An 18108-nucleotide genomic window follows, 5' to 3' on the forward strand; every position below is an offset into this window, starting at 1 on the left:
GTTTGGTCTCTTCTATGCTGCAGAACTGATCAATGTTTCTACATTTTTTTCAGGGATCCAGGCTATTGTAACCATGCTCCTTCCCACACACACACCAGACACAAATTTGGTATAGTGCAGAAGTGATCTGAAGAAGCAGCCTTAATTAACTGGGCAGCTCTTTTAAACAAATTCCTAATACACTCGCTCTCTAGTTTTGAGCCTTATTTTAAAGGCCAAGTCACTTTCCATATTGAGGGAGGTTAACTACAGTACTCCAATTGTAAACATACCAGGCCCTTTCAAGCAGGGGGCTGCTTAGGAGCCAGGATGTTGGTTGTGTCAACATGTCAGTATAGCATAGTGTACTTCAGTGTTTTCTGAAGCCAGAGTACAATAAACATGAGACTTAGAATGGCATATTTTAAATAGTGCCTCTCAGCCAGGATCACAAAGCTTTTCTGATCTATAGGAATACTTTCACCCACTGCTGAAACACAGCTTGCTTTTTAGTGGGATGCAGCAGTTGTTTAACAGTTCACCATAACTCCATAGAAGTTGAGGACAAGAAGTGAAAAGAGAACTTGCAGCCAGTTAGAACTGTAGGGGGAAATAAGGGAGACAGTGTAATTATTCAAACTAGAATCTGGCCAGGACACCAGGGCTGATGCCCCAACTCTTTTCAAAAGTGCCATAGGATCCTTGTCACAAATGTTCAGGGCCTTGGTATTCTGTTTCCTCTAAAAGACGGCACTTGCAACAGTACAACGCCTCCTAGCTGCAGACTGTGGGATTGGGTCAGTATGATCATAGTGCCACACCAAACAGCTAACACCTCTTCCACAATTATCTGGGTTTTAAGATGTCCCCTATCCAAGTATTATCCGTGTCCAACCCTATTTCATATAAGACAAGATGAGCTTATAATGGAAATCTAAGGTGTACATATTGCTACTGGGAAGATGGGGGGGAAGAAAACCTTTACATGGGTTGACTTGAGGTGATGCCAGCAGCAATGAAGACTTGAAATGGGGAATTTCCTTTACCTTTTGGAGCTGAAATGCTTGGAGTACATGGAAGTTTAAGGTGGACTAACCACTGGGTAAGAAACTTTAAGTCTTTAGATTTTTTTCCCCCCAGGTTCTGCTCCTCTCCATGAGGAGCCTGCTAGTAAGGGCATTTGATCACTGCCTATTAACAAGCTATAAACCTTAATGGTCTCTCAGCAGCTCCTAGACACACATGCCAGTACTTCACAGATGAAAAATACAATGTGGTTTGAACAGTAATGCTAGAATATGACCTTAGATCCTCAGATGTATGAGAATCACCAGCCTAATGACTGAAGAATGAACATATCTTCACTTCTATTCCTAAGAGTATCCTCAGGGAAGGGAACCAACTTATCTTTACTACTGTCTCCCCTCTATCCTGCACTGAGCTCTGCCTGCCAACTCTCCTCCCAAGCTTTACAGTCACTGAATAGTGAGGGGCTTTGACTGGGTACCCCTGTTGGCCTCCCTAAATCCCTGGAAACTGGCCAGTACTGGTGGCTAATCTCGGAGAAGTTTTAATAGACAACACAGGGCACCAGGAATAGCCTCAGTTTATCAGACCTGAAGGTGCAAAGAAGGGTGTGGTTTCTGCAGAATACCAGGGAATCCAAACTGGTTCTCATTTGGGTCAGAGTAGAAGTCCCTCTGTGTAGATGCATACAAGACATTTGAAGCACACATCTCTTCAATTGGGACTCTGAACAACGGCTCAGTCAATGAAGGCTGTCTTGTCAGTCTAGTAGGTTGACATGCTATAGATTTCAGGACAAGGACTTTGTCTTCCTCTGTGCGTGGATAGCACCTGGCATGTGCAAGTGCTCCTTCAGTTTTAATAATTTGCCCAGATAGTGTATAGCTGCAGCACCCCATGTTGTGAGCTCTTTGAAGAGAGGGATAGTCATGAAACAATAAAAAAGGGAAATTCACGGCAGTATGGTTTGTGTAGATTGCAGTTATCTGGATTCTGAGACATACCGCCCAGTACTCATCACTTTTTGAGAAACTCCTGTAGTTCCTGGCATTGTTGCTGTGAATCAAATTGTATGGCTGGAAAATTGTATTGCCTTTAAATACTTTTGGTTATGGAAGACTAGATAGAAGGGACATCAACTCTCCTGACTCAGTGTGGAGTTGATCCCCTTCAAGAGACTGCTTGGCCTCCTCCAACACAGCTTACGATAGCTCCAAGTCTGCCCTAAATTACAGCAGCTTTGTATGACTACCTGGGGCCCAGAATAGCTGGAGTGCAGTGTGTTTCATCCATGCCAGCACAGTGCAGAAGGCTGCAATACCTGAGACCATTTCACGCTCTGATCGTGCTGAATTGTTGCCATCTTGTGACTTCTCCCCAGCATGGCCAGGAAATGTAGAGCTTTGCAACTGCCCCAATGTAGGGGGACTCATAACTCCATGCTATAATGAAGTGCCTCGTGTTGGGAAGTTATCCAAAAGCCCCTGCTGCCAGCAGTAATACTGGGCATTATGGGATAAGTGCTGCAGGTGTGCTAGCATACACTGGTGCAACTCTGGTTGTAAGGAGCTTCAGGTGTGGATGCTTCACACCTGTTCTGGAACCGAATGTTTCTGGGTACATGTGCTAAACTGTTGCAAGGACAAACAAGAAAATCAACCATTTCCTACCACCAAGTTCCTGTAATGGTTCCTTTGGTTTGCTGGAGTCATGAGAGGAGCTACAGCTTGAGGCACTGGAACTTTGCTGTGGACTTGCAGGTCAGTGTATTTGAGGCTGTGGCTACACTTAGCACTTCAAAGCGCTGCCGCGGCAGAGCTTTGAAGCGCTAAGTGTAGTCAAAGCGCCAGCGCTGGGAGAGAGCTCTCCCAGCACTGTCCGTACTCCACCTCCCTGTGGGGAATAACGGACAGCGCTGGGAGCCGCGCTCCCAGCGCTGGGGCTTTGACCACACTGGCGCTTTGCAGCGCCGCAATTTGCAGTGCTGGAGAGGGTGTGTTTTCACACCCTGCTGCAGCGCTGCAAATTTGTAAGTGTAGCCAAGCCCTGAGTTTGATTCAGTGTAGCCCACTTGATGTTCCTGTTTGTAGCTGCCTTTTTGTGCAAATTTTGCCACAGCAGAACATATGGCTGCTGTCTTTGCTTTTTTCCTGTGGTGTTCGGTTGTAGGCTCTGGCCCAAGGTTTCCAGCCTCTTTGATTCCTTTTCTTTCCGTTTTCTCTGTCATTAGACAGCTTGTGCTTTACATACAGGCAGCAGGCTTTTTTTATCTTGAGCTTCAGCTTGTGATCTATGTGGCTCTCTCTCTTTCTGTTTAGAAGGGGAGGAGAGTTTTTTTTTGCTCACTCTCCTTCTTATACAACGCCTTCTTTAGCAGGCTCCAGTAGGAGTTGGGTAGACAGGAGTGGTTCCTGACAGTACCAAAAATGTCATTAAAAATAAAAAAGGCAGCTGATTGAAGAGAGTTGTCCTCAGATTTCTCGCTTTGAGACAGCGTAACTGACTCTCTGACAGTGACTTGTGAGCTGAAAAGGATCAGAAATGAAGTTCAGGGCTGCGGTAAGATTTGTTTAACTGCTGTGTTCTTCTGCAGTCTTGCTAATGTGTGTCCAGCCTGAGAGGAATGGAGAGAATTCTTCAGGGTTTCAGCAGGAAGTTCCTGTGTTTTTACACACTTTAAAATGGAAAACTTCTTCTTGGAAAGTTAAGTGTGAGTGCTTGAGATGAGGAGAAGAAAAGCAAGGCAGGTTGGGGGCTTATATTTTAAGCAGGTGAGTGTATGTGGGGGTACAGAGGGTGGGAAGAGACTGAGACAGGAATGTGCTGGGGTTCTGGGAAGGGCATATGCATCATGTTCTGGAGTGCTGTTTGTGTGATGTCCCAGAGATGCCAACCCTTACTAACTTTCAGTAATACTTGGTTTTTTTTAAAGATGTAATTATGAAATTACTAATTTAGGTTTAAATCAAGTAATTTTACAATCACACACATGTAATGTATATAAAGTGTGTGTGTCACCACTCGGGTCTTACGAACACAGCAAATAGCACGGGGGGGAGGGGCGCCCCTGGTGCATTCTTCACAACCCCCATGGCACAAGTGCATACTATGCAGCGAGGTTCTGATAGGAGGCAAGTCAGAGTGGTTTTGAATGGGTTGGGGCACCACCAAAGCCACAGGCTGTGTGTTGCACTTGAACTGCCCCTTGTGGGTGCTGCAGGACTCTGTTAGAATGTTCCAGGTCAGTGGCTCTCAACCTTTCCAGACGACTGTACCCCTTTTAGGAGTCTGATTTGTCTTGCAAACCCCCAAGTTTCACCTCACTTAAAAACTACTTGCTGACAAAATCAGACACAAAAATACAAAAGTGTCACAGGACACTATTACTGAAAAATTGCTTACTTTCTTATTTTTACCACATAATTATAAAATAAATCAATTGGAATATAAATATTGTATTTACATTTCAGTGTATGGTATATAGAACAGTATAAACAAGTCTTTGTATGAAATTTTAGTTTGTACTGACTTTGGTAATGCTTTTTATGTAGCCTATTGTAAAACTAGGCAAGTATCTAGATCAGGGGTTCTCAAACTAGCGGTCGTGACCCCTCCAGTAGTTGCAAGATTATTACTGTCAGCTGTCAGCCTCCACTCCAAACCTTGCTTCATCTCCAGCATTTATAATGTTAAATATAAAAAAGGTTTTAATTATTATAGGGGGTTGCACTCATAGACTTGCTGTTTGAAAGGGGTCACCAATACAGAAGTTTGAGAACCACTGATCTAGTTGACAGGTTTCAGAGTAGCAGCCGTGTTAGTCTGTATCCGCAAAAAGAACAGGAGTACTTGTGGCACCTTAAAGACTCTCGAAAGCTCATGCTAAAATAAATTTGTTAGTCTTTAAGGGGACCTTAAGTACTCCTGATCTAGTTGAGTTGATGTATCCCCCGGAAAACCTCTGCATACCCCCAGGGGTACACGTATCCCTGGTTGAGAACCACTGCTCTAGGTATCTAGATGGGGAAAGTTCACGCACAGTATGCAGTCTGTGGCATGGGCAATGAATACAATTCCCCACTGACAATCTCTACAGCTTGCCTCCTGTCAGACTCTCCCTGCACAGTCTGGGGGGGAGGAGAAGCTGGCAGAGGCAGTGGTGATGGAGGAGAGAGGGAATGTGACACAAATTAATTGGCAGCCTTTTAAAAACAAACAAAGGGAAATACTTCTTCACACAATGCACAGTCAACCTGTGGAGCTCGTTGCCATGGAATGTTGTGAAGGCCAAAAATAGAACTGAGTTCAAAAAATAATTAGATATGTTAATGGAGGATAGGTTGATCTATCAGTGGCTATTAGCCAAGATGGCGAGTTATTTGGATGCCACTAAACTTCCAACTGCCAGAAGCTGGGTCTGGATGACAAGGATCGATCACTCAAAACTGCCCTGTTCTGTTTATTCCCTCTGAAGCATATGGTACTAGCCATTGTCAGAAGCCAAGATATTGGGCAAGATAGATGGGCAGTTGGGCTGATCCAGTAGGGCTGTTCTTATGTTTAAAATTAGCATTTGTATTGGAGAAGCAGCAGCCAGCCAAACTCAGTCTATTCTCAGTATTTGCAGAATTAGAGGCGGTTCAGAGAAGGTTGGTGAAAATGATCAAGGTCCTGGAAAACTCGCATATGAAGAGAGATTGAAAAGACGAGGATTGTTACCTTAAACAGGAGACAAATAAGGGGAGTCATGACAAAAATATATAACATAATTAATGGCCATTGGGAACTTCTTTTCTCCCTGTTTCATAACACAAGAAAAAGGTGACGGTCAATTAAATTAAAAGGTGGCAAATACAAAATTGATATAAGGAAATACTTTTTCATGCAATACATAATTAGATTGTGGAACTCATTGCCACAGGAAGTTGTTGAAGACAAGAACATAGCAAGATTGAAAAAGTGATTGGATATTTACATGGATAAGAATGTTCAAAGTAGTCATATTTAATGCTAACAGATGTTGAAAGTGGTATTAAAAACTTCATGGTTTTGATTTTACACCAATCCCTAACTGTTAGGGATTTGGAGGAGACCTAATGTGGGGGCAGATTATCCTAACATCTGCATAATGTTAGGCATCTTCCCCTGAGGCATTTGTTACTGGCCACTGTCTGAGGGTACGTCTACACTACGGGACTATTCCGAATTTGCATAAACCGGTTTTGTAAAACAGATTTTATAAAATCGAGTGCGCGCGGCCACACTAAACACATTAAATCGGTGGTGTGCGTCCACGGTTCGAGGCTAGTGTCGATTTCTGCAGCGTTGCACTGTGGGTAGCTATTCCGTAGCTATCCCATAGTTCCCGCAGCCTCCCCGCCCCTTGGAACTTCCGGGTTGAGATCCCAGTGCCTGATGGGGCAAAAATCATTGTCGCGGGTGGTTCTGGGTAAATGTCGTCAGTCACTCCTTCCTCTGGGAAAGCAACGGCAGACAAGCATTTCGCGGCTTTTTTCCCTGGATTGCCCTGGCAGATGCCATAGCATGGCAACCATGGAGCCTGTTTTGCCTTTTGTGACTGTCACCGTATGTGTAATAGATGCCGCTCACAGAGGCGATTTAGCAGCGCTACACAGAAGCATGTTTTTGCTTTTGCATGATAGCAGAGATGGTTACTAGCCATACTGCACCATCTACCATACCATAAATTGGTAATAAGATGGTCATGGTTACCAGTCCTTTTGCACTGTGCCATTTGCTGCTGTCATAAGTGCCCCTGGCCGATCAGCCAGGGGCGCAAAAGCCAAAATTGGGAATGACTCCCTGAGTCAATCCCTCCTTTTTGGTATCTAAAAATAGAATCAGTCCTGCCTAGAATATGGGCAAGTGTACTAGAGAACCACTGTATCATAGAGCCAGAGAGCACAGCTGCTCTGTGTCAGATCCCACAGAAATTATGAGCTGTATGCTATTCACAGGGGGTGCTCCTGCAACAACCCCACCTGTTGATTCCGTTCTTCCCCCAGCCTTCCTGGGCTACCATAGCATTGCACCCCCACTTGTGTGATGAATTAATAAAGAATGCAGGAATAAGACACAGTGACTTATTAGTGAGAAATGAGTGGAAGGCAGCTTCCAGCTGCTATGATAGTCCAGACAGGACAGTAAGGAGTGTGGAGAAGAGGAGCCCAGCATCCCTCTGCTAGTCCAGGGGCAATTGAATCTTTTCTTTACACATGAAGTGTGGGGGCTGATGGAGCTCAGCCCCCTGTTGCTATTATGAGGATGGTTACCAGCCATACTGCACCATCTACAAGGAAAAATTAGGGCCAGGCGCCCTTGATTGACCTCACTGATGCTAGTCGGCATGGTTACCAGCCCTTTTGCACTGCCCCATGTGCCAATAGACTGATGACGAGGACGGGTATCAGTCGTATTGCACCATCAGCCACCCATGGCGGGGGGGGGAGTGAGGATGTTAGTGTTGACGGCTGCAGCATCGCGTCTATCTGCAGCATTCAGTAAAGATAGGGTGACATGTAAAAGAGTCAAGAGAGGATTGTTTTCCCTTTCATTTCTGGGGGTGGGTGGGGGGGTGCGTAAATTGCCTAGCTATGCCCTGACCCACCGTGGACACGGTGTTTGACCCTAGAAGCATTTGGAGCTCAGCCAAGAATGCAAATGCTTTTCGGAGACTGCAGGAACTGTGGGATAGCTTGAGTCCTCCAGTCCATGAGCGTCCATTTGATTCTTTGGCTTTCCGTTACGCTTGTCACGCAGCAGTGCGCTGAGCCCCTGCTATGGCGTCTGTTTGGAGATTTTAAAAAAATGATTTTGAATTTCGTCTTCTGTAACGGAGCGCTGATAGAACCGATTTGCCTGCCCTTACAGCGATCACGTCCGCATGGTCCATGCGGGAGCTCTTTCTTTATTTTGATTTTTAACTGCATCGCCACACGTGCTGATCGGAGCTCCATGCGGGGCAAACAGGAAATATTCAAAACTTCGCGGGGCTTTTCCTGTCTACCTGGTCACTGCATCCGAGTTCAGATTGCTGTCCAGAGCGGTCAGTGGTGCACTGTGGGATACCGCCCGGAGGCCAATACCGTCGATCAGCGGCCACACTAACCCTAATCCGATATGGTAATACCGATACTAGCGCTACTCCTCTCGTTAGGGAGGAGTACAGAAACCGGTTTAAAGAGCCATTAAAATTGATATAATGTGCCTCCTAGTGTGGACGGTTGTGGTGTTAAATCGGTTTTACGCTCCTAAAACCGATTTAAACGCCTAGTGTAGACCAGGCTTGAGGCAGGATACTGGATTGGATAGGATCCAGGTCAGATCTAGAAAGGCAATTCCTATCTTCCTATTTTTCTTTAGCCCCAGTGCAGGCCCATTGTTGGGAGCAACAGCATAAATAGGCCCTTGGTGTTCTAACCATCATTCTGACACAGCTCAGAGCAGATTTTGTGATATGGTGATAAAACCACTTGAGTCTCATCTACACTAGAACTTATTTTGTTGCTATCATCAATACATCTGCAGTCTTGGTGGCATTTATTGTAATTTGGATACTGATTTTTCTTGTGTAGATAAGACCTCTGAGACCAAAGTGGGCTCTTAAGTGAAGGTGTGCTGAATCCTGGTAGTGCCTTCCTAATCCCTCCCCATGCGTATGAACTGGGCATCTGAAGACTGAGCTCTAGAGGTTTGGTTTTGGGATTCTTCTTGCAGAGGGGCAATTTGAGTGACAGAAGGCATGTCCCCACCAGTAGACACACAGGGCAGGATTCCCAGAGGTACGATGTAAAAGGCTATTCATAGCAATGAGTGTGCAGTGAGGAAGCTGATACTCGCTAATCTAATGCTTGTCAGGATGTTGTTTGATGTTCTCCATAAGAAGAAAGGAGATGTAGAGGAGCTTTTCATATCCACTGGAAGGTGTGCTATAATGCTGGTTCTATTATGGAATGTATTGCTATCTCTGAAGGACATAATAGTGTTAGATCATTGTGTAGGGCTGGAGAATTGGGGCAGTGTCCAGCTAGGAGGTTAGTGATGTCCATATGAGAGAGGGCATAGGGCAGTAGTTATAATGAAATGTGATGCAACAGCGTTTGGGGTGAAAGGGCATTGTTGTTTATAGAGGGGAACAGAGCAATGTTTGGAGGCCAGTAATCAAAAGGTACAGCAGAGCATTAGATCAGGATGCTTTGGTGGTGGCGAGTTGATATGGTAGGAAGGGATGAGAATGGATGCCATGAAGTTAGTGTGTATAATCCTCAGTAAAAGTTTCACTAGAGCAGGGTCTTCCTCTTATTCCTTCCTCCCTGCCTGACCTGGAAGCTACTACAAAGCTCATATAAAAGTGATGTGAAAGGGGATGTTCTGGCTTTCTCATGTTTGTCATAAGAACTCTGTGAAGTTGCCATGGGATCCACAGACCCATGGCTTGAGCTTTGTGTAACACCATAAAATCATAGAAGTAGGTCTAAAGAAACCCATTTTTTTTTCAATCTTTCCTCATAGGTCATATGTTCTAGACCTTTTCATAATTTTTTTTTGCTCTCCTCTGGACTTTGTCCACAGCTTTCCTGAATGTGGTGCCCAGAACTGGACACAACTCTCCAGTTGAGGCCTAATCAGTCTGGAGTAGAGTGGAAGAATTCTTGTGTCTTGCTTACAACACTCCTGCTAATGCATCCCAGAATGATATTTTCTTTTTTTGCAACAGTTACACTGTTGACTCATTTAGCTTGTGATCTGCAGTAACCCCGAGATCCCTTTCCACGTACTCCTTCCTAGGCAGTCATTTCCTATATTGTATGTGTCCAACTCATTGTTCCTTCCTAAGTGGTGTACTTTGCATTTGTCCTTATTGAATTTCATCCTATTTTCTTCAGACCATTTCTTCAGTTTATCCAGATCATTTTGAATTTTAAACCTATTTGCAACTCCCCCCACCTTGGTATTGTCCGCAAACTTTATAAGTCTACTCTCTGCCATTATCTAAATCATTTAGAAAGATATTGAACAGAACCGGACCCAGGACCGATCCCACTCATTATGCCTTTCCAGCTTGACTGTGAACAGCTGATAACTGTTAACTGGTTGGAAAACCGTTCCCAGAGATGCTGGATACTGGAATCATCGTGGATACTGGAACTAGCAGCATCTTTTTAACTGATTTACACAGCTGGTGCCACTTGGTAAAGAGCAAAAATGCCAGCTCCCTAAATATAGAAATCCACTGTGTTGGCTCTGTAAGTTTCCCTGATCTCTTTCTGGTTTGCCCATTTCATTTTTCTCACAGATATTTTCTGTTTAGCTTGCTGACTGAAATATGAGTATCCCTTCTATGCAATAAACAGACTCATTCTCATCCTTAAAATTCTTTCTTAAAACTGCTTTACTTTCCATTGTTAATCTTTGCTCCATGTTTATCTACACTTGCTCTCTGACATTTAAAAAAAGAAAATAAAGCAACATACAAAACATGGAACAAAGTATATGATCCACTTCCTTTGTAAAATCAGCATTACCTTGCTTTTTTGTTATCTCTCATTTAGATTATGAACTACTTGGGGCAGGAACCTTATTGTCAAACACAAGAAGTTTCAAATACATCTCTGGTACTGTATGAGTAGTAATAAATTGCAACGTTCAAACTCCAGCAGAATTATTCAATGACATACCTTTCTCTCTACGCTTCTGATTCTCCCTTCTCCCTGCTTCAAGTCCCTGTGACAAACATGTAATATATATTTAAAATGCACACAGCATGATTTAATTGCCAGCATTTCCTGTTCTACTTTGCATTTTAGGGGATTGAATGAATCTGAAGTTTAGATAGCTGGAATAACAGGAATTCCACATCTTCAGTTTTAAAAGCAAAAGCTGCCAGGAGAGATGTTACAGCAAACTTTACTAGGACAAAAGTAAGGCTCTTTTTCCCTCTACTGTGTCATTAGTATTTCTAAACTGTTCCAGCTTATGGTCCTTTATTATTTAATAGTCAAAATATGAAGGGCCCTTGAAATTAAACTGCTTAAAGGCGTCAGTCAAAGGAGTGGCATTCCTCTCCCCCTCAAACATTTTTCAGAACAATAGCATAGTGTGGAAGTAAATTCTAAAGAAATGGTGAGTGAATCAGGAGGGCAACATCAGGGAGAGAAGACCATATTCTGAGCATGAGCCACTGTTCCCCAAACTCCCAGCAATAACCTCTAGAACACCAGCTCCAAGAGTTACCTTTCCTGTAATATTTACTATAAAGCAATCAAAAAGAGAAAATTATTTTATAAACAATCCTTGAGTGAGGCAGCCACTGACATACTCACTTCTCTGTGAGTTAAAGGTTACACAGTTGTACTGTGCTAGTAGTGATTCTTTGCTGTTTTTGTTAAAATTCTGATTTTTCTCTTGTCCTTTGCTTAAAGTGGCTTACCCATGTTAGGGGTAGCATTGTTCTAAATGTCCCTTCCAGACCCTGATATTCAAATGTAGAATTGAATATTCATTTAGTTTTTTCTCTCTGCTTAAATGTCAAACAATACATATATAGAATGAGATTTATTATCGTAAAAATAATTATTTGTGCACAGTTAGCTTCAGGGCAGTTCAGCTACTACTCACATGTTCAGTAGCAGGGTACTGTTATATAAGACATTAACATGTTGTCTTGTCAGAGAGCCCTCTCTCCCATACCAGCCACTGACCATCTAATTAGTAACACACTGGCTTTTGCTTTTTGCAATGTTGTAGCCATGTTGGTTCCTTGGATTCAGGAGTTTGGTACAAAGACACAACAAGCACAATTAGGCCGCATTACCTACATTATAAATAGTCATGTTGGGGTGCCCAATTACAATGCAGCTGTCACCCAAGTCAGGGTTGGATTAATTTGTTGTGGGCCTGGCACCAAACATATTTGTGGGCCCCCCTGGGTCAAGGTGCAGGGGGGCAGGATGGTCAGTCTCCAGAGTGAAGGGCGGGCTGGGGGCAATGAGGCACGGCATGGCGGGAGCGGCGCAGCGGGAGCAGCCCCGCTCCACGCAGCCCAGCAGGAGGGCACTGTTTACAACCCTGCAGCTGCCAGACGCACACTGGCCTGCCCAGTCCTGTGCTGCCAGCATGTCCCTTCCCCTGGAGGGAAGGCCTGCACCCCCCCCCTTATGCCCAGTGCCCCCTTGCCCAGAGACCTCCACCACAGATCTCTATGCCCAGTCCCCACCCCTCCCAGAGACCTCCCTCACTGGCCTCCCACCACAATTGCACAGCACCCTGCACACCACACTGCTTGCCCAGTGCTCCCCATCCATAGACCTCCCCACTGTCCACCATCTTCCTCACAGACCCACCATCACAACTGCACAGCACCCCATATTCCTGAGGGGATTCTGCACCAAAAAATTAAAAATTCTGTGCACAGTATTTTAAAACTCTGCAAATTTTATTTGTCAAATAAATGTGGAGGCTCCAACACGGCAGTGGGGAGCACAGGCCACTGGCTGCACGGGGTGGGAGATTACCCTGCAGCCTCCTCCCCCCCCCAGCCCACCACGGGACAGGGACTCGGCAATGAGGCTGCACCTGACCCTGACACAGTGCAAGGGCCAGGCCTGCCCCAGAAACACCCTGGGGCCCTGCCCCCCTGTGCCAGGCGCAGCTGGTGGGGTGAGCAGGCTCAGCCCGGCAGCAGGATCCCAGTGCAGAGGGACTTAGTGGGGGGGGATCCAGGTGGGGGTAGGAGAGTTCTCTGTGGGGCAGTCTGGGTGCGGGTGGCCCAGTGAGAGATCTGGATGCACAGAAGCTCATTGGGGGTTTCCAGGTGCAGGGGTAATGGGACTCTGCAGGGATCCAGGTGAAGGTGTTTTGGGCTCAGCAGAGGGGTCAAGGTGCAGGGTAGGTGGGGTTCATTTGGGTGGGGGTCCAGGTGCAGGTGGTTGGGGCTTAGTGGGGAGGGTGTCTGGGGGGGGCTCATTGGGTTGGTACAGATGCAAGGGAGGTAGGGCTTGTCAGGGTGAGGGATTGATGTGTCTGCTTAACAGGGGAGCCCCAGCTTCTGCCAAGGGGATGCTGCATGCTGGGCTCCAGCTTCCCCCCCGTGCCACTTCCTGCTGCTGGTGAGTGCAGGGCAGGCACGACCCCTGCTGCAGTCCCCAGGATGTGTAGCTCAGGGGAGGGGGCTTGGCTGCAGTTCCTCATCTGTAAAAATGGGAATAGCACTCTCCCACTTTACAGAAGCATTGGGAGGATAAAATTCATAGCCATTGTGAGGTGCTCAGATACTACCGTACTACTAGTCATAAAAGCCCGAGACAGAAAAGGGAGTTCCAGAAGCTGACTCCCACCCAAACAGCAAGAAAAAGAGTGATTTTTTTGGTGCAATGGAGGAGACAACTAAAAGAAGCAGCCAGGGTGTACTGGGACTGGAGAGCTTAAAGACCAACACTTTTCTGCCCACCTGCAATACCCCTAGCCTCCATTCGCCTTGTGACTTCCTTGGGCAGTTGTGCCCAGCAGGTTGAGAAGCTCTGCTTCAAACCACACTACATTTTTAAAGATAGTTTAAAAACTACAAGCAAAAGACAGCCAAGAGGTGTGAGGTAATAATATATTACAGGGGAGATTTTCAGAAGTGCCTAAGAGATTTAGGAGCACAAATCCTGTTGAGCTTTGAGTGAGACTGGTGATTTTAAAGTCTCTTCTACATTATATAACACCATTTATTGTGAGGGTTCCCAAGTGATTCACAAACTCAGAGGGTTGGCCAAGGCACTGGGGTGACACTGAAAATGCTTCATTATGATTTCTAGCTCATTTACCCTTTTGTGTAAACTCGAAAATGGGATTGTTTGGAAATTTTGGTATAAAAGAAAAGACTCTTGTACCCAGGGCAAGGTATTAGTGCATTGTACAGCCCCTGCCCTCAGGCAGTTAGTGACTGGATGTTCACCAGATCATATCATCCTTACATTTACCCATTTAAAAGAGAATCTCATCCTCTTCCCTCACAGGGAAAAATGTCAAACGGGGGAAGCTCAAACTATTTTTTAAAAAAGGTCACTGAAAAAAATGCTCTGTGAATTTGTCATGCAGCGCTTGGAAGGCCCTGTTTTTCATTTGAGTTGTGGGAGGTCTACCACACGTCAACATTTAAAATTAGTTAAAAATAAAATGGTTCTGCCCCAAAACACTATATAAGGATTTAGTGAGCCAACCTAAATGGATGTTTTATCAGCCCATGCCAGGCAGTACCATGTGTTCAAGTTATATTGTATTCAAAGGAACTAAGTTCTAAGGAGACAAATTCTGATCCATTATAGTCCATCATTTAGTCGCAGCTGGTGTAAAGGAGTCATAGCTCTATGAAACTACACCAATTGACACCAGCTCAGAGTCTCCCAAAGTATAATTATGGAGAAGAAAAGGCCTGTGGAAGTAGGCTGCTTTGCTAATTGCATTGGCTCAGTCCCATCTTTCAATAGTAACTGCTTTGCTTTTCTGGCTCTGAGCCACTGTTGTACTGACTGTTCTGGAGAAGAGATTAGAAGCATAGAGTGGGTTAAAATAAGGTGGGAATGGCTCCTCTATGATCATACACAATCATCAATTCAAAAGAAAGTTAATTCTACAACTGTGAGCTCTGCAACTCCACAAAAGGATGGTAACAAACACCTGTAATCTCCAGTAAGCACTCAGGAGGCAAGTTTGAGAAAGAAGGCACAGAGTGCTCTATTAGTTGGACAGGCAGTAAAATCAGACTGAGACTGCTTGGATTTCTGGGGAAACCCTCCTCTAGTTCACACAGGGCAAACTGAGAGGCCCAGAATCGAGATTAGCATAGTCCCTCCCATACCCAGAAGACATCTCAATAGCATAGTCACTGCCATACTTGTAACACGATATCTATCCTTACAAGAACCAGGCTTGTGGAAACAGTTGTCACTTCAGCTCAAGTATAATCTTTGGGCAGTGAAAGTGCTGAAGCAGAGCTTTCTAGATGCTTGGGATCTTTGAACTAGGGAATTGTTGCTACCTAAGGTGGTGGTAGTAAAAACTAGCAATGCCTGAAAAATATGTATTGGCCGCTCCCAGAAATGCTCTCATTGTTGAACAAGTGATATCCAGTATACTTGCGCCACTTCAGAGCAAGCCTGGACAATGTTTCTGCTTGCGCCATGTTGCAAGGATGCTGTTAGTGAAGCCAGTGTGGATGGGAACCATGTGATGGACACTCAGCACCAAAGTTGTAATTACAATGGAAAGGCACTTGAACTACATGTCCATACAGACTGTTTTTTCACCTGATGTTGACACGTGGCTTTAACATACCGTTTCCAACAGTGTCCCAATTATTTTTTTTCTAATACACCTTTACCCCAATATAACACAACCCAATATAACACAAATTCGGATATAATGCGGTAAAGCAGCGCTCCGGGGAGTGTGTGTGGGGGGGGGGGGGCTGCGCACTCCAGCGGATCAAAGCAAGTTCAGTGTAACGCGGTTCCACCTATAACGTGGTAAGATTTTTTGGCTCCCGAGGACAGCGTTCTATCGGGGTAGAGGTGTATATAGGAAGTTACAAGGGGTAAACAGTGATTTTCAGAAGAAAGCAGGCAACCAGAGAACAGGACTTTCATCAAAGGTAGCTTCAGATTTAGAATCAGTCTTTGCTTTGAATTCCATTGTTTTGCTTTGTCAGTAGGTGAGATGATACGATAGAGCAGGGGTCGGCAACCTTTCAGAAGTGGTGTGCCGAGTCTTCATTTATTCACTCTAATTTAAGGTTTTGCGTGCCAGTAATACATTTTAACCTTTTTAGAAGGTCTCTTTCTATGAGTCTATAATATATAACTAAACTATTGTTGTATGTAAAGTAAATAAAGTTTTTAAAATGTTCAAGAAGCTTCATTTAAAATGAAATTAAAATGCAGAGCCCCCCCGGCCCAGTGATCAGGAACTGGGCAGTGTGAGTGCCACTGAAAATCAGCTCGCATGCCGCCTTTCACACGCATGGCATAAGTTGCCTACCCCTGCCATAGAGGAAAGACACAGATGTTAAGGCCAGAAAGGACATCTAGGTGACCTCCTGCATAACGCAGGCCATAGGATTTCCCTGTATTAATTCCAGCCTCAAGTCCCATAGCTGTGTTTGAGCTAGAGCCTATCTTTCAGAAAAACATGCCATTTTGATTTAAAAATTTCCACTGATGGAGAATCTACCACAGCCCTGTTCCCCAAAGAGGTTACAGTTGAAATAGACCAGATAGACTCAGGGAGGGAAAAGGGGGGAGAACACACAAGCAGCACGGAGAATGTGATGGTAGCAAACAGTGTGTTAATTCCACAAATTTTTTTGATGGGTTTAGTAAGAAGTGAATTAGGTAAATTGAAAGAAAAGGGAAGGAAGAGGGAACACTGAAAGGGCACCAAGGGGTCAGGATAGGGGAGAAGGGGGGCAGATCCCCTTAAGTTAAGATGAAAAGACTGTAGAGGAACCGGAGGGTTGGTGCAAACAGTTAATCAGTACAGGTCAGAGAAGATCCAATCAAAACTACAGAAATTTCTCTGAACCTCCCTGCTTGGCTGCTTCTGCAGCTGCTCTTACTGGCTGGCTTCTCCCAACATTTCCCCCCCCTACACATACACACACCCCCCCCCAAAGCCCAGGGGGGAGGAAAGTAGGGGAGGCACCACCTGGGTCCTAGTGCACCCAGAGTTGTGTGTGTGTGTGTGGGGGGGTCTCTTGCATAGCTCTGAATGGGTGGGTAGAGGGGTAATGGGGAAGGGGTGGCCTTGACTGGGGCCTATTTTACCCCCTCCCCCTGCCCCAATGCAGCAGTCCCTGTTTTGACAGCTGCTCATAGGAGCTGGAGTCTGTGGCCGATTCCTTTGTCCTCCTCCCACCAGCTTGAAAGAAGCTGCTCAATGTGCTGGGGAGAGTGGAGGAATTGGTTTATGTGACTCAGGCATTTTGCAATAGAGGATTGGTCAGGAGGAATGGATTTGAAGGTTGATTGCAGAATTGCCAACCCCCAGCTTTTCAAAACTCAAGAGTCAAGCTCCCAAAAATCATGAAATCAACTTAAAAATCACAAGAATTAACCAAAAAAAATTTTTTTTGGTGAGATTCTTTACATTTGCCCTCTGGCTTCAGAGTCTTTCTCCACAGCCAGGAAGGATAGAAACTTTTATTTTTCTTAATGAAAGCTGAAAGTCTCTCAGAATCACTTGTCTCAAAGGGCAGGAGCTTCAAGAGGGACACCAAATATCATAAGACTCAATAAAATCACATGAGTTGGCAGCAGTGTATGTGTTGTGCTGCATACTGAGGCCGCACATAGTGGATTTGGGCCAAACTTTTCTCTTTGTGAGGGATTGTCTTTGTTAACGTAAATAACAAAACACAAACCTTAACCTAAACTTTCTGCTGAGTTTTGCTGCTGCGAGGGTTTTCCCCTGCAGGACATTAGTCCCTGTCCCAGAGGTGTACTCCAGACCCTCTTATATCTTGGGATGGAGGTAATAGGACCCATCTGGCAGTGTGAGTCAACAAAAATAGCTCTGCATCTTTGTCCAGGGCTGTAGCACCTGATGGTAAGGTTGGCTCAGCGGGAAAGCCCTGCATTCCTGGCTTGTTGCATTATTACTGCAGAGAGTGACCCAGGGGCTGCTGTGACTTGCTTGGGTCCCCTTAGGAATCTGCTCCAGGGTAGTTCCCGGTAGTGGTGATACAAGTGACTGATGAATTCTGGGGTATATAAGCAGAATGGAAGCCAGCTGGTGTGACTTTTTTCAGACTAGCCACTAACTTCGTAGTTATTTTCCCAAATACTTCGTTTAAGTATTGGTCAGATAGCAAAGTGGATTTGGGTATTTGTAGATTCCGTGGCCAAAAAGGAACATTGTGATTTTCTAGTCTGACCTTCTGTACAACACTGACAACTCCCCCAAAATAATTTCTGTCGAACAAGAGTATATCTTAAAAAAAGAAATCCCATCTTTATTTTAAAAATTGTCAGTGACGGAGAACCCACTATGACCCTTGATAAATTGTTCCAGTGGTTAATTATCCTCACTGTTAAAAATTTA

At 44.9% G+C, this 18108-nt stretch overlaps 1 protein-coding gene across 1 annotated transcript in view; it reads left to right on the forward strand.

Moving 5' to 3' along the window:
* The first annotated feature begins 3389 nt into the window (after positions 1–3389).
* Positions 3390–18108, forward strand: part of MYO1C (myosin IC) — an 88480-nt gene continuing 73761 nt past the window's right edge. Inside the window, exon 1 of the mRNA XM_044993945.1 lies at positions 3390–3564. Within this exon, the coding sequence (XP_044849880.1) occupies positions 3547–3564 (18 nt within the window). The 5' untranslated portion in view covers positions 3390–3546. The remainder of the gene's footprint in view (positions 3565–18108) is intronic.

The sequence above is a fragment of the Mauremys mutica genome, chromosome 19 (genome assembly GCF_020497125.1).
Source record: "Mauremys mutica isolate MM-2020 ecotype Southern chromosome 19, ASM2049712v1, whole genome shotgun sequence".
In the NCBI taxonomy this organism is placed as follows: Eukaryota; Metazoa; Chordata; order Testudines; family Geoemydidae; genus Mauremys; species Mauremys mutica.